The sequence below is a fragment of the Schistocerca gregaria genome, chromosome X (assembly GCF_023897955.1).
Source record: "Schistocerca gregaria isolate iqSchGreg1 chromosome X, iqSchGreg1.2, whole genome shotgun sequence".
Lineage (NCBI taxonomy): Eukaryota > Metazoa > Arthropoda > Insecta > Orthoptera > Acrididae > Schistocerca > Schistocerca gregaria.
Genome location: NC_064931.1, coordinates 121,380,184 through 121,403,401, shown reverse-complemented (window position 1 = coordinate 121,403,401; position 23,218 = coordinate 121,380,184). Strand labels below are relative to the sequence as shown.

The 23,218-nt window shown below is 42.4% G+C and overlaps 1 protein-coding gene across 4 annotated transcripts in view; it reads right to left on the bottom strand.

The window, feature by feature from the left end:
• The window catches only part of LOC126298440 (proteoglycan 4-like), a 371,748-nt gene that overhangs the window by 251,554 nt on the left and 96,976 nt on the right, over window positions 1-23,218 (bottom strand). For all 4 annotated transcript variants that reach the window (XR_007552609.1, XR_007552608.1, XM_049989767.1 and 1 more), the window contains exon 2: window positions 21,896-21,948. Coding sequence is in view for 2 of the 4 variants with exons in the window: in XM_049989767.1 (XP_049845724.1) it covers window positions 21,896-21,935 (40 nt within the window). In the remaining 2 variants the exon portion in view is untranslated. The remainder of the gene's footprint in view (window positions 1-21,895; window positions 21,949-23,218) is intronic.

The window sequence follows — 23,218 nt, the reverse complement described above, 5'->3', positions numbered from 1 at the left end:
AGGTAAGATTTCCCCATTACGTTCAAAGCTCTGGAGCTATCTCAGTACCGAAGGCCCTCGACAATACTAGCGATTTAAGAAGGGAAAAATCATAATGTACTGAGGAATGAACTGAAGTTTGTGTGATGGAAGACATTGGACTAGGGCAGTCCGTGCGGCTATATTAGCCGCTATGTCAGCCAGGGTGGTGGTGTGGCTAACACATCTTGGGTTCAAGTCCCACCCCTGGCAAAAATTTCATTCACTGCCTCAGCTTCCGTCCTTGTCGAAGATGATTAATTGACTAATAATAGTAATTGTACACATATTTAACACGTTCACACCGCCACTGACAAATGTTTCTCTTGCTGTAGGGAGGCGTGCGTATCCACATTTCACTTCATCGGACGGCGCTGCTTTTCGTCTTTCTCGCCGTGGTGCGGCGGTCATATTCAGACTCCAAATGATACTATTTTAATACATCGACCTTTACTAAAACAACCATATATTGTAAGATATTGCATTTATTCAGAAAGCTCTCTCTTTGAAGGGTCACAGAAAATAATTATATTCGCCACTGTTCATTGCGCCTGGCTGATAGGTAATACATTATACGTAATTGTTTTGCTAGTAGCACAATTGGGAGGCAATTAAGGCTGAGTGACTTGCCGTTCAATCACATCTGCCACTCGCGGAGAATCGTGTTAGCGGCGGCATAACTGCAAATGGACTCACACCACTTCCAAAGTAAAGAGTCCAATATGAGTATCTACTCCGTTGCGCGTATGTCCGTCTCGGTAGCTACGCAGTCAGCTAGGCAAATTGCTAACCGGAGGGGCCCGGGTTCGATTGCCGGCAGGGTCGGAGATTTTCTCCGCCTTGGGACTGGGTGCTATGTTGTCCCTATGTTCGTATCGTCGTAACTGAGAAGAATATCATCTCTAACACACTATCAAACCGTCCTCCGATTGCTGACATGGCGGTATGGGCAGGACCCGAAAGCCAGTAAATCGAAAAAAAAACATTAAAATAATAATAATACTTCACTGTGCGGGTGTATGGTTTTCAAAACCATTGGTGGAGATAATGTAGGGATATTTGGATGGAACGTCACAACCAACAACAATGTCTGCAATTACTTGATGAATTATATTCATACAGGTTCAAACTGAGACATCAGGTTACTTTCTTTTACCTTCACCAGGCTCATCTTCAGTACTCTATTCATTGTTATCACCTTGTGTTGAAAGCTATACAAAATGAGTGGTGTTTGTTTACCTAGACGACCAATTGTGTCAAATAATAAAATCCATGAGTTGGTCAATATTGCAGTGTGTAGAATGTCTCCGTCACGTTAATCCTGACTGTGTATATAACATGCATCAGTGCACATTTTCATGATGAGCGATGTAATTTTTATGAATTCATGTGTTTCATTATTTGATGTCATTCAGTATGTTGTAAATGTTTTATGAACCTGATGATGGTCCTTGAACCGAAGCTGGTTGTTCAGTAAAGAATATTTATCAGAAACTTTTGTCAGTAAAACATCAACTTATTCAAACTGTGCCGATTGTTTATTTTGGCTCGATAATACGCTCATTGTGCTGTTCATAATAGCCTAACCGCAATCCCATTTACTTATTCATTGTTAAACCAATTTCCGCTCACATCTCTCTTGTTGCTACCAGACCTGATGTGCTTGCGCGAATTCCTTATTTGTTTCACCACATATAACACAATCGTTCCATGCTCGATTCAGTTAAATAGCCACTGAGCATGTAATGATTCTCATGGAAAGGGGTTTATTGGAAAATTTAATTTGTATACAATTGTTATTTATTGATCCATGAAGTTTTGAGAATGCAACCAATCCACGTCTTCTCCTCTTGCAATATTTCGTCTACACCAGAATGAACTTCGACTCTGCAGCGAACTGTGCGCTGATTTAAATTTCTTAGCAGATTAAGACCATGTTGGCACCGGACAAAGGTGACGATGGATCGGATAAGTCTTATAGTTAGTTGTAGAAGAACCTGGGAGGACGTAATTCCCATGAACGGTCTGTTAGCAGGTTCAGTAATTTTTGTCCGTTGAGGTCTGGAGATGTTGGAGTCAGAGTACAGACCCTGCTTGACATATACATCTTGGACTGTACTGGCGCGTTTGACATCGTCTATACGTACCGGTTCCCCATTGTGCCTGTAACAGCATTTAAATCCATTATACTACAGGAGACACGATCACAAGCATTTACTAAACATTTGAATTTCAATTTTCTTCTACTCAGTGCGTTTTATACAACAGATTAAATCATCTTCATATTCGTTGCTACAAACACCTGTCGTATTTGAATATGACGCTCACGAATCTACGTCACTTCCATTTGAAATTCATACCCTAACGGCTGGTTTTACGAGGCACAAAAGCCGAAGAGTTATCAGCACTAGAAGGCAAACAAGAAAACCTTCTCCTCACCCTGCAATGACAAATGTATCTGCCCCTGCACAAAACTTCGACCCTGAGGTGACTGGCCAACTTTTCGCACGCCTACTCTAATTCCTCCAGGATATTTCTGATTCGACGACGTAGTCAGGTGCAGCCAGCAATTAGAAATGCTAGTTACTTATTCTTTACTGGTAAATGTACCATAAAAATAGTTAATTAATTTGTTTTGTAACGTACTTTTTTGGCTTTCTCGTTCATATTTGTACCTACTCAATGTATACAGCCTATATTGCTTCTTCTAAATGCGGAATCTTTGTCACGTGAGAGAGTATGCTCATTTTAGTGCAATTAGAATTACTTTGTACCTGCCAGCCGACGAAGGATACGCACTGCGTTGCCACCTTCAGCGGCACCCCGACAGTTGCAACAGAGCGCATGTCGAGCATATGGAAACTATATAGGGCTCGTACGATAGACTGCAAGATATGGTCGGACCAGTCAGATACAGGCAACACGTGCTCTTATCTGTTAAGCGCAATATAAAATTAATTTCACTGTAGGTGCAGTTAACATCCACAGGACGTTAGGTAAACTCTCTCGGTGCTAAGCCATTTACGCAGTGGTAAGTATATCGAGAAAGTTTTAAATAAAACCTTGACCTCACAGGTCTTTATAATTTGAAGAGCACTGCACTTCTGTAATTATTGGTTACTTTTATTATTGATAGTATTACTCTGTAGAAGATAGGCGAGAGATTGTCTGACAGCCCCAACGCTACCTGTCGGTACACTTCGTCCTAGCTGTGGTCTATTTCAAGCAGTTGTGACACTATAGTTTGCCGCGTGGGGTAGCCGCGCGGTCTCAGGAGTCTTGTCACAGTTCGCTCGGCTCTCCTAGTCGAAGGAGGTTTGAGTCCTCCACGTGCATGGGTACTGTTGTCCTTAGCGTAAATTAGTTTAAGTTAGATTAAATAGTGTGCAAGCTTAGGGACCGATGACTTTAGCAGTTTGGTCCCATAAGACCTTGCCACCACCACACTATAGTAGCATAGTGAAGTGTTTTTGGGTTCACCATGTGTGTGAATGACTTGGCTTAATAGCAGTATTTGTTCTCATACAGTTTGATAAATCAAATAACAGTTTTCTTCTATCCACTGTACTGTATTATATAATCCGGCCTTAAACGAATGTTGCCGGCCACGGTGGTCTCGCGGTTCTAGGCGGGCAGTCCGGAACCGTGCGACTGCTACGGTCGCAGGTTCGAATCCTGCCTCGGGCATGGATGTGTGTGATGTTCTTAGGTTAGTTAGGTTTCAGTATTTCTAAGGCTAGGGGACTGATAACCTCAGATGTGAAGTCCCATAGTGCTCAGAGCCATTTGAACCATTTTAACTAAAATTAAGCATATCTTAAAATATTACTGTCTCTGTAAGTATTTTTGTTTGTTACTGAGCAAGAAAACGGCACTCTTAAGAAGCTCTTAAAGTTAGCTGACATTTTTCGTCTGTTATCTGCTAAATACTTGTTGTTATACACTAATGTGACAAAAGACATGGGATACCTCCTAATATCAAGCCGGACCTCCTTTCGTCCTGCGCAGTGCATCAACACGACGTAACATGGCGTCAACAAGTCTTTGGAAATCCCCAGCACAAATATTGAACCACGCAGCCTAGACAGCTGTCCATAATTGCGGACACGTTGCTGGTGCAGGATTTTGTGCAATAACTGACCTCTCGATTGTGTTCCATAAGTGTTCGATGGCATTTATGTCGGTCGATATGGATGGCCAAATAACTCGCTTGAATTGTCCAAAACGATCTTCAAACAGCCGGCAGCAGGGGCCGAGCGGTTCTAGGCGCTACAGTCTGGAGCCGAGGGACCGCTACGGTCGCAGGTTCGAATCCTGCCTCGGGCATGTATGTGTGTGATGTCCTTAGGTTAGTTAGGTTTAAGTAGTTCTACGTTCTAGGGGATTGATGACCTCAGAAATTAAGTCCCAAAGTGCTCAGAGCCATTTGAGCCATTTTTTGATCTTCAAACCAATCATGAACAATTGCTGTCCGCTCACAAATCCATCGTTATTTGGGAACATGAAGTCCATGAATGGCTGCAGATGGTCGTCAAGAAACCGAACACAACCATTTCGAGCCAATGTTCGGTTCAGTTTAATCGGTAGACCCCTTCCATTCCATGTAAACACACCCCACACCATTATAGAAACACCACCGCCGGCCGCTGCTGTGACCGAGCGGTTCTAGACGCTTCAGTCCAGAACCACGCGGCTGCTACGGTCGCAGTTTCGAATCCTGCCTCGGGCATGACTGTGTGTAATGTCCTTAGGTTAGTTAGGTCTACGTAGTTCTTAGTCTAGGGGACTGATGACATCGGATGTTAAATCCCACAGTGCTTAGAGCCATTTCTAACACCACCATCTTGCTCAGTTGACAACTTGGGTCCATTGCATGGCGGGGTCTCTGCACGGCTCGATCTCTACTGTCAGCTCTTGCCAACTGAAATCGGAACTCTTCTGAGCAGTTGTCTAGGATCCAGCCTGTATGGTCACGAGCGCATGAGAGGCGCTGCAGGCGATGTCGTGCTGTTAGAAAACGCACTCGTGTCGGTTGTCTGCTGCAATAGCCCATTAACGCCAGATTTCGAAGCACTGTCCTAACGGACGCGCTCTTCGTACATCCCACATTGGTTTCTGTTGTTATTTCCCACAGTGTTGCTTGTCTGTCAGCACTGATAACTCTACAGAAACGCCGCCGCTTTCGGTCGTTAAGTGAAGGACGTCGGTCACTGCGTTGTCCGTGGTGAGAGACACGGAATTGTTCCAGGCGCTACAGTATGGTACCACGCGACCACTACGGTCGCAGGTTCGAATCCTGCCTCTGGCATGGATGTGTGTGATGTCCTTAGGTTAGTTAGGTTTAAGTAGTTCTAAGTTCTAGAGGACTGATGACCTCAGATGTTAAGTCCCATAGTGCTCAGAGCCATTTCTTGAGACACGGAATATATGCCTGGAATTTGGTATTATTGGCACACTCTTCACACTCGGAATATTGAATTATGTAACGATTTCCGAAATGGAATATACCATGCGTCTAGCTCCAATTACTATTCCACATTCAAAATTTGTCAGTTCCCGTCGTGAGGCCATAATCACGACGGAAACCTTTTCACATGGATCAACTGAAAAGAAATGACAGTTCCACCAATGCACTGCCCTTTTATACCTTGTGTATGCGAAACTACTGCCATTTGTATATGTGGATATGTCTTTTTGTCACCTCTGTGTGAAATAGGCTGAGAACCGCGGGCCGTACGAATATTTAATTCGGGCCGCAATTTGACGACTACTGGACTAAATCATTTCATTTTCAATTTTTTTAATGTGCTCTTGCATTCCAATGAATTAGATTTGCAACGAGTCTAATACACAGGTACAACCAGTAGGAGACTTACGTCATCGAGCCATTTCATTTGATACTGATGTCATCGGTAATGTGGGGAACTTTCGAGTGCCATATTTCATACGTGGCGCCGCAGTGTCATTGAAGCGACAGCAATCGTTGTGCGTCGATCATACGTTGGACGGTGTGGCGATTAAGAGAAAAATGATTAAAGGGAAGAAGAATCTGTCGGGTGCAGCAGCGATGTTTTTCCAGTAAAAACGGTGGGAGGCGCGCGGCGAAGCATGTCGGCCGGCGGCCAGGAAGCTCTGGAGAAAGGCACCACCAGGCGCCAACTGGCTTCCGCCGCCAGCCTCCGACTCGGCTTCCGTGCTTCGCTTAGTTTAGCATCAGCCAGCCTCATAACGACACCACAACTTTGGAACATAAAAATATATCTACTACTCCCGTATTTACATATTAAATTATTTTAATTCCTACGAATTTCCTAATTTTTCGCAATCTCTGACTTGTCAGAATAAGCATCCGTCTCAGCTTCAACCTCATTATTTGTTGAGGATCTTGAACAAGTAATTTCTGCACGTCTACGAACAAAAAATAATTGTTAGGGTCCATATACGAATAAATGAAGGGATGCGGAAGCACTATGATGTGAGGCGACACAGTTAGGCAGCATCGATCCGAGTGTTTCCTTTCGTGACGGAAGCCAATTTACTTTTTTTCAAGTTGTGGACTTCGGCCTGAATAGCATCGGTCATTTTGTCAAATAGTGAACCATAAAACTGATCGGTGATGCTTGTGGCATTGTGAAGATCATCTGTGTCCACTGCTTTATAAGAACCCCTGATAATCATAGTCTTGACTTTTCTTCAGTATGTAACCGTTCATACTTTCTTTTGTGCATTTTCTCCTGAGGTCACCGTCTCTTTCGTCTCTTCCTCCGTCTTTGGCGTGTAAATGAGAGCACATGTTTTATGTAATATTACGAAAATCGTAGAAACTCACTGTAATTGCGTTTAAAGAGCATACACTTCTCTGAGCAGTGCTCATTAGAATAATTTTGGGTCGTGACCTACCGATCAGAAAAGATTTTCATAACCAAATATTCCTGTAAAAAGTGATGAGAGCGGCGTATAGCGATCTTTGTCATGTCAGTGACCTCGTGAATCTTAAATAGACGATGATTGAGTACAGTACTTTTAATTTATCCCTTTTCACTGTCTTGTCGTTCCCACAGGTTTTTTTGTATGACGTAAGCACTTATCACATTCAGTGGGTGTCCGGCCACGCTTAAATTCAGAAACCCACTTCTCAACGGTCGAGAATAAAGATCGAAAGTCTTTAATGTAGAATAGAACTCCTCTCTTGTATTCCTTTGAGCTAAACCTTTCGAAGCGAAATGCTTCATCTTAGTCCATAATTTAATATTTTCAAGAAAATATTTGCGCTTCGTTGTTTACACGACCACCACATACACATGTTCAAATGTGTGTGATATCTTATGGGACTTAACTGCTACGGTCATCAGTCCCTAAGCTTACACACTGCTTAACCTAAATTATCCTAAGGAGAAACACACACCCATGCCCGAGGGAGGACTCTAACCTCCGCCGGGACCAGCCGCACAGGCCATAACTGCAGCGCCTTAGACCGCTCGCGCGCGCGCGCTCACACACACACACACACACACACACACACACACACACACACATCACTAAACGTTTGTCAGTGAAACCTCACAGCATGTCATCGAAAGATGCAAACTTTTCAACAGCATGCTACTGGGTGGTTATAATTAAACTTTCTCTACTTGAGACGGTCCCCATCGTAGGACAATTAAACTTTGTGGAAACATTTGTAAGGACACCCGGAAGAGGAATAACGAATAAACCATTTAATTTCCACATGAGACGGTAACATTTATTAACTGCGTACCATGTTTACGTTCCAGGTTGCAACCGTTGCTCAACGTGACGACCATCTACCTACACGACAGCCTGAAACCGCACTGGAGATACCATTTCACAACTGCTTGCAAGATTTTTCGGACGGAGGACAACGGAATGTTCAGCTGTCGGCACAGCTCGCGCACTGCTTGAAGATCGATCTTCGAAGCTAGCACTCTCAGTCATGGAAACAGTAACTTCTTCAACAGCTTGTGGCGTGACTGGCCGTCAGCCTCAACCAGGAACAATTCCCAAATCTCCAGTTAATTCGAGCTTGCGACTTATGTTTCTCAACGCCGGTGCAGAAAGAGGACCTCTGTATCCCTTTAGCGCGTCGATACTCGCAAAGAGCAGCATTGCTATTGTTTTGATAAAAACAGCTTTACGAGTAAAGCCCTTCTCATCTTGTCCATATCCATGTTGTCTGTCTGCAACTGTAATGCACAATGATGCTTGTGTTTCAACCATATAGCGCCGTAATATTGTAGCTGTTTTTCTAGAGGCATGGACATGCTAGCAGTAATAAAAACTTACCCTTCCTTGCAGTATGATATAATCGTGTTCCGAATCTGATTCCATTATCAACCTGCTGCATACGAAGCAGTAAAAACAGTGAACGTTAGACTAAGGGAAGTCCATTGTCAAACCCTTCAAAGACCCGTAACGGAGAAATGGTGCACCTTTGGCATTTGTATCATATAACGGTACTGTTTCTTTTTGTCTCATCTAACAACTCAGAAAACTTTTCTGCACTCTGTATACGTATATCCTTTGAAACACTTGCGATTATTTTCTGTTAACTTGTTAAGTTAACCTGTCACAAAATACACACAATATGTTTGGTTATAATACTGATCCTTGTTCACACCGGCTAATAATTCCTCTTTTTCCTGTATGGAAAGTGTCTTCAGCGCGAAGTAATTTCCTCAGCTAAACAGAGTTGCCATCGAGTCATTACGTTGTCAAAAACTTTGTTAGAAAATCTCTAAAAACTTATTAAAACAAGTCTATGTTGACCGATTGCAGGCCCATTCTCAGGTTGAACGATTTCTGTTGTGTTCTGTTTCTGGTACATTTCGTAAGGCATACAACTTCTACGAGTGGAAAACTCAAGGGATCCAGTCCATGTCTCGAGAGAACAACCCACGACCTATCAATGCCTCGTTGACAGACAGAATATGCTGATTCATGTAGGCCGTGATACACCAGAATCGAGCCGTCAGCTTGACACAAATCGTGTTGTGACTCGTTACCGTGATCCCAGATAAGAACCCGCCTTCTGCGCTGTAGATTTCAGAGAAGCACGCTCATGAGAGGTGACGAACGCACCATTCTCCTTCGGACATATGCCTTTTAGTAGCTGTATTAAATCTCATTAGCACGTTAGTCAGTGGGGCGTTTCAGGTCGGTCCGGACAATTCTTACTTGCAGCAATACCTGCCATTGTCTACCACTGCTTAACTTACTTTTAATGCGTTATTTCCGGTACAAACACGGATGAAGAAAGAATGGACTCTCTCAGTCGTCTGACGTCACGTGTCATGTCTCCATTTAATATCTGTAATTTCATCTTTACGTAAGCATCCTAGTTTGTCGAAAAAATCTTTCATTCTGTAACGGAGTATACGGTTCAATGAAATTTTTCTGGTTTGTAAAAATTGCTTTCTAATCCTGTGTCAGCACACGTTATTAATTTGATAATAAGTTTCAACTTACTCAGACTTCAGTGGATGCATATAAGCATCCGTGATGTGTACTGAACATTACGAAGTCGCTCAATTTTTGTGAAAATTCAGTGACGCTACCAGAGTTTTACCGTACTCTAGAATATGTATAGGCACTCATAGCAATGTACCATGGTCGACGTCATATGTACAAACGCCATAAGTAAAGGCAGTTTTTCAGAAAAACCGTGGAAAGCGAGGAGGTATCCTGTAGTATTAGTAATGCGGTAATCCGACACACTGATTTACGCTAATATAGTTAATAATGCTGCTTGGTGTTGTAAAGGAACTGAAAATATTGTGATTTAATCGCAGAGGTGCTGAAAAATTGTTCCAGTGACACACCAGAGAAATATCTGGTAAACTTTTTATCTTTGAGAGACATAGGAACAATTTCGGCCTTCGTTTTTTATTTCTTGTATGAACGACTACTTTTTTGTTCTGATGGGCTGGTGGGATGTCGTACTGTCTAATTACTAGTGTGTGTGTGTGTGTGTGTGGTAAATGAATGAGTTAAAAGACGCAAGATGTGTTTATATTATTTTCATCGCACAACAAGCCTTATTCCCATGCCTATGGAGTATTTATGTTAAGCAGAGAAGGCGAGTTTTAGATGGAACCGAAGATCTTCAAAACGGCGCTGCTCAACAATAGAGGTACGTGATTGTGCTCTCTACTTTCCTTTCGTGGCCGCTAAAATTACTTCCGATTCGTTTTGCCGAGACATTCAGAACCTGCAATCTTCTTTTTCTTATAAAAATACTAGTCCGATGCAAAAGAAATACTCTTAGATTTAAATAATTGCCATTCTTTTACCCAGGCCACAGGGAATGATAGAACGTACGTGCCTCTACTCTGAATGTACGTTCGCAATCTCCGAGTGTGTTACGACGAAATTATTTCACAATGAAAATTTCTCATCAGACCGCAACCACTCGCACGCGAATGTACGTACCCTCTGAATGTATCTAGTCAGTCACGCGCGTTGTTCAAAAGCTTTACTTTTAATATTCAGTGGATACATTTCCGAAATTAATTTTTGTTTATGCTGCAAATCGTACTTCACGCGAAGTATTTATTACGTAAGTTTCAGGCTCAATTTAATAAAAAAAAAGATTCCGAATAATAGAAATAAAGAATAACAATCAAACAAATCAAACCTAAATAAACAGAAAGAGGGAACGTTACAGTGTTTACAATTTTCTGAGGCATAAGTAGTTTTCAACGTTTACTTAAGTGGTTTCCTTTCATATTCCGCTGGCTTTTTGTTCTGTCTGTCTGTCTGTCGTCGTACAGGGGAAAATTATTGCTACAGGATTGTGATGGCCTGTGCTCGTTCTAATCAATCATTTACGACTATATATGCAAATTATTCGATAAACTTGCTATTATTTACTATTAACTTGTACATTTAACCAGTCATCGACTACACACAATGTGTTTATGAATAGAAACGATCCACATTTACACCTTTTCTTCAGTCGCAGTGTCTCTACAACACTTTCATATTGCTTTATCTCTGTAGTGAACTCTGAAATTAGGTTTCCTATTCATCCTCGTTAATAAGTTCAACGTTGTTGCCGCTACTTCTACCTTTCAGATGTTTAAAAATCTTATGAATTTATATTGTTGTTTCAGTTGCAGACGTTTGTTGACTTACACAGTTTTAATAGTATTAATTATTATCTTCCAGAAAAATTTCCTTTACTCCAGACTTCCGTATATAGCTCTAAGACTAGAGCTAGGGCTCTGATAGTATCCCTATTTTAAATATCAGTCCGAAAGAACAGAAACTAAAAATAAAATAATAGCGCATGGTATTTTCCACGGTATCAAGAAGTCAGATCCTTCGTCTCGAATAGTCTTACCTTCCTGTGCCGGAGTTACGCATTACGGTGTGAAGGATCAGACGTCCTCCTTAACGCCGGAGATGAAATACGGTGTCAGTCTCTGACCTAAATATGCAAGCAGGTGATTTAGTATAAAGTACTGAAAAACTCAGCGCGGAGGTTACAATCTCTACACGTATTTAGTGATAACCGTGCATACCAGGTTCCGCAGACATCTAGGTCATCTTAGACGGAGACCCTCCGTTCACTTTTCAATCGATTAAGAGGGAAAGTATGAGAAGGACGTCAACAGTCGTGGTCTTAATGGACGTACCGTTAGAGCTAGCAACCGGAATCGTTAATGGAACCACAGGAAATCGAATCTGTCTCGCGTGCGTTGTGGATTAAGTGTCTTTCTGGCGAACTATTATTATTTTGGAGATTGTGTGTTCATTTTACTGAACACAGTTTTGTTTATTTTCATTCATACATGATTCCTCACTTTTCTACCATCGTCTCTGGGTAATTACCTTTATGACGTTACTGTTAATATTAGTTAGAACTATTAGACTATCTACTTCTTCATTTACTTGATTACCGTGGTTATTTGTAACTATTACATCATTCAATGATATGACAGCTACACTATACACTTATAACTTACAAGAATACAGTTACAGCCAATCAAGTGCTTCAAAAATATGTGTTTTACTGAAAAATTATTCACAATATGTCAAGGTTTTTGCTTTAGAAAACACAAGAGATGACTGTTACTACTCATATCTATGTTTCTAAGCCTTGAAAATGTTTTTAACTTACTTGATAAAACGTATACTTATTTTGCGGATGGTGTAATATACTAATAACTCTAGTTAAAGGCTCTAATGCGTCTACCGCTAATGTATCTACCAAACATCTGAATGATACATCAGAACAGAATGCTTTGAAAAAATTATACTACTGGCCATGCAAGAAACAGACGCAAAATATATTCAAGTAGAAACTGCATTCTGTGTAAGGCGGACTTCGCCTCCAAAATTATTTACGTGCAAATACAGGATAAGGCACACACACAATTTCACTAACTGAAAATGATTAACCTTATTTTATTGTAGAGATATTAGATAGCTATAACTTTCTCGAAATGTTTCAACAATAGGTAAAGATTGGATTAATAGCGATACATTTTATAAACTGAAGCCCCCTGCTGCGTTTTTCTTTCTGTATGTTACAGTTAACCTCATGATACAATTTTCATTAATTCACGAGGAAAGTCGGTGTGTATAGCTTGTTATAAATAAGTAATGATAAGTGAGTCATATATGTATCGTTGTCTCTTCCATAATCAATTGGCTTTTGGAGTGACATCTAGTGATAATAATGGGAGTTACTAGCTGGTAAGCTGCAGAGGACGCGGTATCTGGAGGGAGAAGTTGTAGGTAGTAAACAATCGCCTGAACCCCAGAGAATAGTGATGCATTGTACGTCAGACCCGATGGTCTAAAAACAAAACTGACAGAAAAGCTTATACCTGGAAACCGAAAGCTAGTGTCAGCGAATCCCGCTCGGTCAACGGACTTTTAAATCTGTATTTTAACCTAGGATTCACCTCTCAGTAATGTGGAGGTTCACGTGCAAAACTAGTGGCGCGGATTCCGCGATAAATTACACTGACGTGACAAAAGTCGTGGGATGCACGTGTACAGATGGTGGTGGTATGGCGTACACAAGGAATAAAAGAGCAGTGCATTGGCGGAGCTGTCCTTTATACTCAGGTGACCGACGTGGAAAGGTTTCCGAGGTGATTATGGCCACACCACGGGAATTAACAGACTTTGAACGCGGACTGATAGCTCGAGCTAGACGCATGGGAAGTTCCATTTCGGAAATCGTTAGGGAATTCGTTATTCCGAGATCAATAGTCTCAAGATTGTACCAAGAATAACAAATTCCAGGCATTACCTCTCACCACGGACAACGTAATGGCCGACGGCCTTCACATAACGACCGATAGCAAGGGCGTTTGCGTAGAGCTGTCAGTGCTACTACTGCGCGAAACAGCCATTGAAATCATTGTGGGATGTACGTGGGACTTATCGGTTAGGACAGTGCAGCGAAATCTGGAGTTAATGGGCTATAGCAGCAGACGACCAACGCGAGTGCCTTTGCTAACAGCACGGCATCACCTGCGGCGCCTCTCCTTGGCTCGTGACCACATCGGTTAAGCCCTAGACGTCTGGAGAACCGTAGCCTGGCTAGGTGAGTCCCGATTTCAGTTTGTAAGAGTTGATGGTTGGGTTCGTGTCAGGAGAAGACAGAACGAAGCTAAGGACCCAAGTTGTCAACAAGGCTCTGTGCAAATGGTGGTGGCTCCGAAGCGGTGTGGGCCGTGGCGTCGTTGATTTCCTGCTATGGAGATCATTTGCAGCCATTCACGGAAGTCATGTTCCCAAACAACGATGTCATGTCAGCGGGCCACAACTATTCGCGATTGATTTGAAGAACATTCTGGATGACCCACACTAATAATTTGGCCACCCAGACAGCCCGACATGAATCACATGGAACATGAATGGCCAGTTCGTAGACCAAATTCTGTACCAGCAAAGCGTTCGTAATTTGGGGCGGCTGTAGAGCCACATGGCTCATTACTTATGCAGGATACTTCCAGTGACTTGTTGAGTCCACACCACGTCCCGTTGCTGCATTACCCCGGACAGAAGGAGGTCCGTCACGATGTTAGCAGCTATCCCATGACTTTTGTCACCTAAGTGTACAGGTCCTCCTCCTCTGGTTAGATAAATGGTGTAGGTTAGGGACACGTAAGTCACCGAAGTATCGTCCAGTTGAGAGGCTTGATCGAACCCACTGAGCCAAACGAAATTATTACTAAAAGAATCTAAATAATCTTCTTTTTCTTCTTCTATATATAATATGAGTTTAAAGATCCTCAACGCGTTTTTCCATCTGTATGCAAAGGCTAAGTTCAGGAATTACTGCAGGGATTTGGTAACAGTTTTTACAAAGATATGTACTGGTTCATGAGGAATGTTTGTGCGTATAATTTATTACCGGTGCGCCAGACAATTCACCTGGCCGTAGATACTTAATGCTATCCTTGAGAAGCCTGAAAGAGTTGATAGGACTTAATAAATATGAATGAGTACAGTAATTTACTTTTAAAACCACAAAAACTCAGTGAATCACTTCTCTGATGCTGGCCACATTGATAACAGTGTGATATTAAGCAAAATGCTCAACTAGTATATAAGGTGTGCCCAAATGAAAAGGAGACTACAGTTACAAGTACAGAAATTTTAATGGTAATATTATAATTACACTTCGTGTGGAACAGTACAACTATACATAATTGCCATTGGTACTGATACACTGATATCAGCGCGTAAGAACGGAGCGGATGGCTGACGGATCCAGTCTTTCACCGTGTCCTGCACTTCATTGCCACGGGTGAACCTCTGACCTTTCAGAGTTTGAGACAAGCGAGTCACATGGGAAGATATCGAGGCCCTGAGGAGGATATTCCTCTCACGAAATTGTTGAAGTTCTAGGGTATTCTTGGCCACACATCCCACCTCATAACGCTGACAACACCGGAATATTAAGCACCATGTGAGACGCAGCTCTCCGTACATCTATTTCATATTGTGATAAATTTGTGGAGTATACTCTACGTTCTGCTCCCAGAAATTGGGTAACAGTTTTTTGTGCTAATTGGGAAGAATCTATCATGCAGCGAACTGCGGGAACAGCTCTCCAGAAATCAGGGAATTGCTGCGAAGTCGCTCTCCCCGCTTGTGCAACTGGGAATACCACCACACTACCTCAAAGTAAATACAATCAGCTACTGGTATGATATACAGCGCCTCTACAGCGAAGGTCTCCTTTTCAGTTGGGCATACCTTACATTCGATCTGATGAGAGTAAGCCGGCCGGGGTGGCCAAGAGGTTCTAGAAGCTACAGTCCGGAACCGCGCGACCGCTACGGTCGCAGGTTCGAATCCTGCCTCGGGCATGGATGTGTGTGATGTCCTAGGTTAGTTAGGTTTAAGTAGTTGTAAGTTCTAGGGGACTGATGACCTTAGAAGTTAAGTCCCATAGTGCTCAGAGCCATTTGAACTTTTTTTTCACTATAGACGCAATAACAAATTCGTGTTGAATGTTCAACACACACCATAAAGCGATGGATAAAGAATCTGGAAAATAAAGTTATTGACAGGTGTGTACATAATATGCTGAAAACTTGTTATTGAGCATTTCCTCAATATTTTCCTTGTTTCGTATTCACCACGAGTGTGCAGCCTTGAGATTATTTGGCTGTATGCCGTAAAAATATTTTCCTAAAGAGTTCTTTCCATATATGAACTGTGCTTTCTCAGTATACTATCAGTGAATCAAAGCCCACTTTTTTTATCTCCCGATGAGCTTATAAAGTGTTTCCACTTTATCTCCATACACTGTTTATCCGAAGTATTGTAAATGGTTGCAAATACTTAAGCATGTAGGCTTAGGTCCCGTGTATCACTGTTTCGTGAAGTACACAACTTCACATCTCCGCCTTCTAAGAGATAATTTCTAATTTTTGCACCAGGATGATATGGAATGGATCTGTTGTGGTTGGTAGGAGAGCCAACACCGTGTTGCTAGAGGCGGCCGAAAGGCACGCGTTTTATCTCACGCAGGCTGGCGGAAGGTCTGGAACAGGACAAGGAAATTAGAATTTAGAAAAACGGACGTAACTGGTGGAATACTTAACTTTAATCCATTAATGATGAACGTCGGTCTTGACGGTACATGGTTCACAATATCAATAGTAACTGATAATGGCGCCTTGCTAGGTCGTAGCAAATGACGTGGCTGAAGGCTATACTAAACTATCGTCTCGGCAATTGAGAACGTAAGTAGGCAGTGAACCATCGCTAGCAAAGTCGGCTGTACAACTGGGGCGAGTGCTAGGAAGTCTCTCTAGACCTGCCGTGTGGCGGAGCTCGGTCTGCAATCACTGATAGTGGCGACACGCGGGTCCGACGTAAACTACCGGACCTCGGCCGATTTAAAGGCTACCACCTAGCAAGTGTGGTGTCTGGCGGTGACACCACAGGATCTATAAAGGAACTCTACAGCGCAATCGCTCTATTGCTCAGAATGCTGGCACTCGCCCACACGATTAGTTTTGCACATTAGCGATTAAACCAGGGGAAACTAAATATGAGATTGCTGTAACTATGGGAAATAATTTGGGGATGGCGTCCACAGGTAAGGTATCTGCGCGTCGAGCTGCGTCCAGAAATAAGTGGATCTTGATGTTCCCGGCTCACCAAAGACAGAGAGTGCGTCCATATCACGAAAGATTGCAGAAACAAGATCATAATAATATGTCATTGTAGGCGGAAAGATGACTTGTTCAGAATGTAGTTGAATGAGAAGCGGTGTTAGGCTGAGCGTGATGTCCAGGAGACAGCGGCTGGCGCACGCACCAGCCCACGTCCGAGTCCATGTCAGGCGGAGAACAATGGCGCTCGCACGGCGCACTTGAATGAGCACACCGTTTCTGCAACTACGCTCATTGTGCTCGCGGCGGCTAACCAGGAAGCTGTCTAAACGAAGATTATACGACTTTCTCCTCAATAACGCTTCAAAGGTCTGAATTACGTAGTGAGTACAACATTAAAGAAATCACAGAAAATGGAACCCCAAAATTTCAATTTTTTAAAAAGATGTACGAGTTCTAGACAACCTGTCTTAAACAGAGTTACTGATATAGGTGACACATGACTCACGTCATACTGAACAAAGATAATATAGAAACAAGTGCTATGTTATAAAGTAACCATAGAGAGGGGAGATTCTTCTGACTAGGGAAAAATCACTATTCACTTTCTCAGGTCTGCATACGAGGGGCGTTTGAAAAGTCCGTGCAAAGTCCGAGAGATGGAACCACGGGCGCGTATCGAGGTCATGTTTAGTTAGTAGCATGTTTGAAAAAGAACGCACACCAAGTTTCAGCCGTATTGGTGTATTTATTTGTGTTTGGCATTCGTGTGAGTCAGGGAAGTAAAGTGATTGTCAAAAAATGGACGAAAAAGAATTTCGCGTGGTGATTAAACATTACTTTATGAAAGGCAAAACGACTCAGGAGACTAAAGAGAAGCTTTATAAACATCACGGTGACTCTGCACCTTCGATTAGAACAGTTTATAAGTTGTTTCAAAATTTTCAGAGTGGCCACACAGGCACAAGTGATGCTGAACGTTCTGGACGCCCTGTGGAGGTTACGACTCCAGAAATCAGTGATAAAATCCATGATATGGTGTTGGATGACAGACATCTCGAATGAACGGGTACATAATATTTTGCATAAATATTTGGACATGTGAAAGCTATCCGCAAGATGGGTACCGAGACTGCTCACGCTTGACCAAAAACGGAATCGAGAGAAGTGTTGCAAGGATGAAACTTCCTGGCAGATTAAAACTGTGTGCCGGACCGAGACTCGAACTCGGGACCTTTGCCTTTCGCGGGCAAGTGCTCTACCGACTGAGCTACCCAAGCACGACTCACGCCCCGTTGCAAGGATGGTTTGCAGCTGTTCAGGAAGAATCCGTAGGACTTTAAGCGTCGTTTCGTCACTGTGGTTGAAACATGGATACATTACAACACTCCTGAGATCAAACAACAATCTAAACAATGGGTTACCAGGGGAGAATCTGTACCAAAATAGGCGAAGACCATTCCTTCGGTCGGAAAGGTTATGTCTTTTGGGATTCGCAAGGGATAATCTTCATAGACTATCTGGAAAAGGGTAAAACTATTAAGGGTGAATATTATTCATCGTTATTGGGCCTGTCGATGTGGCCGAGCGGTTCTAGGCACTCCAGTTTGGAACCGCGCTGCTGCTACGGTCGCAGGTTCGAATCCTGCCTCGGGCATGGATGTGTGTGATGCCCTTAGATTAGTTAGGTTTACGTAGTTCTAAGTCTAGGGGACTAATGACCTCTGATGTTAAGTCCCATAGTACTTAGATAGAGCCATCGTTATTGGACCGTATGAAAACCGAGCGATTGGAGAGCAAAAAACTCCTTTTCCATCACGACAGTGCACCAGCACACACCTCAGCAGTTGTGGTCGCAAAATTAATGGAAATAGGATTCCAACGAGTTTCACATCCCCCCTATTCTCCAGACTTGGTTTCCACGGACTACTATTTGTTCCCCAATTTTAAGAAATGGCTGGCGGGACAAAGATTTTATTCAAACAAGGAGGTGATTGCAGCAACTAATAGCTATTTTGCAGAGTTGGACAATTCCTATTATGCGGAAGGGATTAACAAATTGAAACAGCGTTGGACTAAGTGTAGAAGTCTAAAAGTAGACTATGTCGAAAAATAAAAAAGGTTTACCCCAAACAATGAAGCAGTTTCTATTTTTGCACGAACTTTTCAAACGACACTCGTATAAGTAAATGACCAGACATTCAATATACACAACTCTGGGTTAATTATGTTTGCACAGGACTAGGACATCTACATTAGGCCCATCAGAAAAAAACTACAGAGGAAATTGTAAATAATACTTATAGTAATTCTTTCTGCAGCGGTATCTATTTTTCTCCAAAACTTACCATATTCTGTTGATCACACCAGATGTACAAAACCAGTGATCAGTTCACACCTTGGATAAGAGCTAATACGTAAGGTAGCAATTTTCATAAGTATTAAGCGTTGAGACTTTACAGGGCGAGTCAATAAGGACTTTACAACTTTGGAATGATACACAAATTTATTGAGATAAGTTACAGAATCGGCAAATGTGTCATTTTGTGCTAAACAACATCAAGTTTGATTCACGTAGTGCATAATCCCATTCCGCCACCATGAGCGCCAGCGTAGTGCACACGTTCTAATTCCACGGATCGTTGAGGATGACCGAGATGGGATGGTTTACTGCCAGCAAGACGGTGCACCACCTCATTTCCTCATGGATGTTCGCGATTCTCTCGACAATCGCTTCCCAGGTCGGTGAATTGGCTGTAAAGGTGGTGGTGGTTGTTGGGATGTTTAAAGGGGACTAAAGGCAGTAAAGGGCCAATTGCATGGCCACCTCGCTTCACAGACTTGGTATCACTGAATTTCTTTCTCTGGAGTTTCATTAATGGCCATGTGTACGTTCGTCCTCCACCAAACGATTTAGGCGACCTGAAAAATCGAATCTGCGCTGCCATTGCGCAAGTTACGCCTGATGTTATGCAACCAGTGTGGGAAGAAACTGATAACCGGTGAGATGTTTGTCGCGTCACAGATGGTAGTTACATCTAACCAAAATGACGCTGGACACTTTTATGTGAAACTTGATGTTGTTTGCTAAAAAAGGACACATCTACCGATTCTGTAAGTTATCTCAATAAATTTCTCTATCACTACAGAGTTTTTTAAAGTCCTTTTTGACTCATTCAGTACTTTCCTGTAACACCCATGTAAGAGCTTCGTACAACTACTCGGTAGAGTCGTTCCCGGACTTTTTGCCTCTTCAAGTTATGAGAAAAACAAAACTTCAAACTAACGCAATGATTTTATTTTCATTCAGTTATATGATATATAGTTATATTCGCAGGTAACTTCTCTTTAAGAAAAATAGTTTCGATTGTGAACAAGAGGGCAACGACAGTAGCACACGGTTCTCACTCCGGATGGACATGTAGAAAACTATTTAAGAAGTTTAACATGTTAGCAGCGTCATGGTCCCTACATTCTGGAATGAAATTTGTTGGGGATTAAGCAGCGCGGGATTAGCCGAGCGGTCTGGGGCGCTGCACAGTCATGGACTGTGCGGCTGGTCCCGGAGGTGGTTCGAGTCCTCCCTCGGGCATGGGTGTGTGTGTTTGTCCTTAAGGTAATTTAGGTCAAGTAGTGTGTAACCTTAGGGACTGATGAACTTAGCAGTTAAGTCCCAGAAGATTTCACACACATTTGAACATATGTTGGGGATTAACATTGGAGTTCTTAAAGAATAACGGGAGCCATAATTGCAATATTTAAAAAAAAGAAATCACATTTGTTATTCTGCATTAAAACTAAGGTAGTAAGGGGTTAACAAGACTTCTCCCAAAATCTTTGATTATATGTGTAATGACATAAAATTCCTGACAGTTAGCAAAGCTAAATTTAAGATTTAACTAAAATAGTTCATTTTGGGCAACTCCTATTTCATTCAACAATTTTTATTTAGAAACTAGTAGCCTATAAATGCGAAGGGATTACTTACATAATTCCGTTATTGGACTAAATATTGAACTGTTATGAAAGTGGTTAACGTGCAGCCAATTTAAACACAAATTAATTTAAACCGTTACTCTAACTCTTCGCACGATGTTACCTACACCATTCAAATGACGATGGAATCCGCAATTAACCAAAATGGCTGCTAGAAATCATACGAAAATTTTCCAAATGTGGTAGTACTGCCAGTCGGGAATGTAATTCGGTAGCATTGCAAGAAATGTTTCTGGTGTCACACTACAGGTGTAAGTTTTGGATGTTATCTCGTTATCGTCACCTACGTTTTCATTAACGTCTACATGATTTCGGCGATTTGGAGCTTAAGAACAACCAACAAAAAATTTCTGCTCTATTTCTATTGGTATTAAGGATTTAAAATTTACTATGTGTGATAATTATTGGCTCTCAGTTGAAATAAAAACTATAAAATCTATTTTTGTTAGTCTACAGGTACTATGCCTTAACAAAGATTTCATATTTTTTTCAGGACATTAATGCATGAACACAGCTCGCCCGATTGCCGTGTTTCACCGTAAGCGTAATTTGCAAAATGAAGGTTACTGTACCAAAATAGGTATAAAGCGTTTCCTACGATAAGAATCCATTTCGATGCGTTATGGCACTTCCTAACTCCCCCGCCCCCCTTTTTTATATTTACGACACGTTTCGACCATTAGATTCCGACATCCGACTGGTAGAGCATTTACTTTCATATCAAACGAGAAGTAACCACGTGACTGTAAAAAAGTTTTCTTGACGTAATTGCGACAATCACATGCTTTTGGACAATCGTCACTGCGTAGCGGAGATAAAAATTTTTTGGTTGGTTGACTCGGGGGAGGGGACCAAAAAGCAATGTCATCGGTGTCATCGTATTAGGGAAGGATGGAGAAGGAAGTCAGCTGTGCCCCTTCAAAGGAAGCGATTTAGGGAAATCACGGAAATCCTAAATCAGGATGGCCGGACGCGAGTTTGAACCGCCGTCCTCCCGAATGTGGAGACAAAAATAATGAACTATTTAATTAGTATATCATCCTAGGAGGAGACTGTGCCAAGCTTCTAATATGAGTTTCAAAACGTGAATCTTACAATTCCTAATCAAAGAAACTGCACACATTTCCTTTATTAACTACAACTGTAGGCTAGAACTAACCGTTTACAATTATAACACGTCTCTGCCGATTTCATCCGTAACATCAAAACAGGACGTGTATATTTCGTAAGGTAATTATAAGTAAATGTGAACTCCACTATTCACTGACCTGCCAGGAGACTCCAAGGTAGGAACAGCCTGGTTGTCATTCTGCTGGGTGTTCTGCAACAAAACCAAGAACATTTAATTTCGTAACAAACACAATACAACTTCGTTGCAAACAAAATTTTTCTTATAGAGTGAAGAATTGGACGAACATGCGTTGTAAAGCCGACAGTGTACAATTTTTGCAGCCGAAGTGATGGGAATACCAATCTAGCATTAAGGAGAAAGGAAGCTGTCGCAGATATTTACAATGAAGAGCCAAAGAAACTGGCACAGCTACCTAATACCGTGTAGGGCCCCGCCAACACGCAGAAGTGCCGCAACACGACGTGGCGTGGACTCGACTAGTATCTGAAGTAGTCCTGGAGGAAACTTACACCATGAATCCTGCAGTGCTGCCCATAACTCCTTAAGAGAACGAGGGGTGGAGATCTCTTCTGAACAGCACGTTGCAAGGCAGCTCAGATATGCTGGGGAGTTCGGTGGTCAGCAGAAGTTTTTCAACTCAGAAGAGTGTTCCTGGAGCCACTCTCTAGCAATTATGGACGTGAGGGTGTCGCATTGTCCTGCTGGAATTGCCCAAGTCCGTCGGAATGCCCAATGGACATAAATGGATGCTGGTGATCGAACAGGATGCTTACGTACGTGTCAACTGTCAGAGCCGTATCTAGACGTACCAGGGGTCCCATATCACTCCCACTGCACACGCCCCACACCATTACAGAGCCTCTACAAGCTTGAAGAGTTCCCTGCTGACATGTAGAGTCGCCAGCAGCTATGACCGAGCGGTTCTAGGTGCTTCAGTCCGGAACCGCGCTGCTGCTACGGTCGCAGGTTCGAATCCTGCCTTGGGCATAGATTTGTGTGATGTCCTTAGGTTAGTTAGGTTTAAGTAGTTCTAAGTCTAGGGGACTGATGACCTCAATGTTAATACCCATAGTGCTTAGAGCCATTTGAACCATTTTTGAGCATTTAGGATCCATGGATCTCTGAGATTGTCTCCATACCCGTACACGTCCATCCGCTCGATGGAATATGAAACGAGTCTCGTCCGACCAGGCAACATGATTCAGTTATCAAAATCCAATGTCGGTGTTGACGGGCCCAGGCGAGGCGTAAACCTATTAGAGGACATTAATAAGGGGTATGTACACCTTCGCATCTGTGACGGCTTGAACTGGGCTGGGGGCACTTTTAGTTCAAATGGCTCTGAGCACTATGGGACCAACATCTGAGGTTATCAGTCCCCTAGACTTAAACCTAACTAACCTATGGACATCACACACATCCAGGCCAGAGGCAGGATTCGAACCTGCGACCGTAGCAG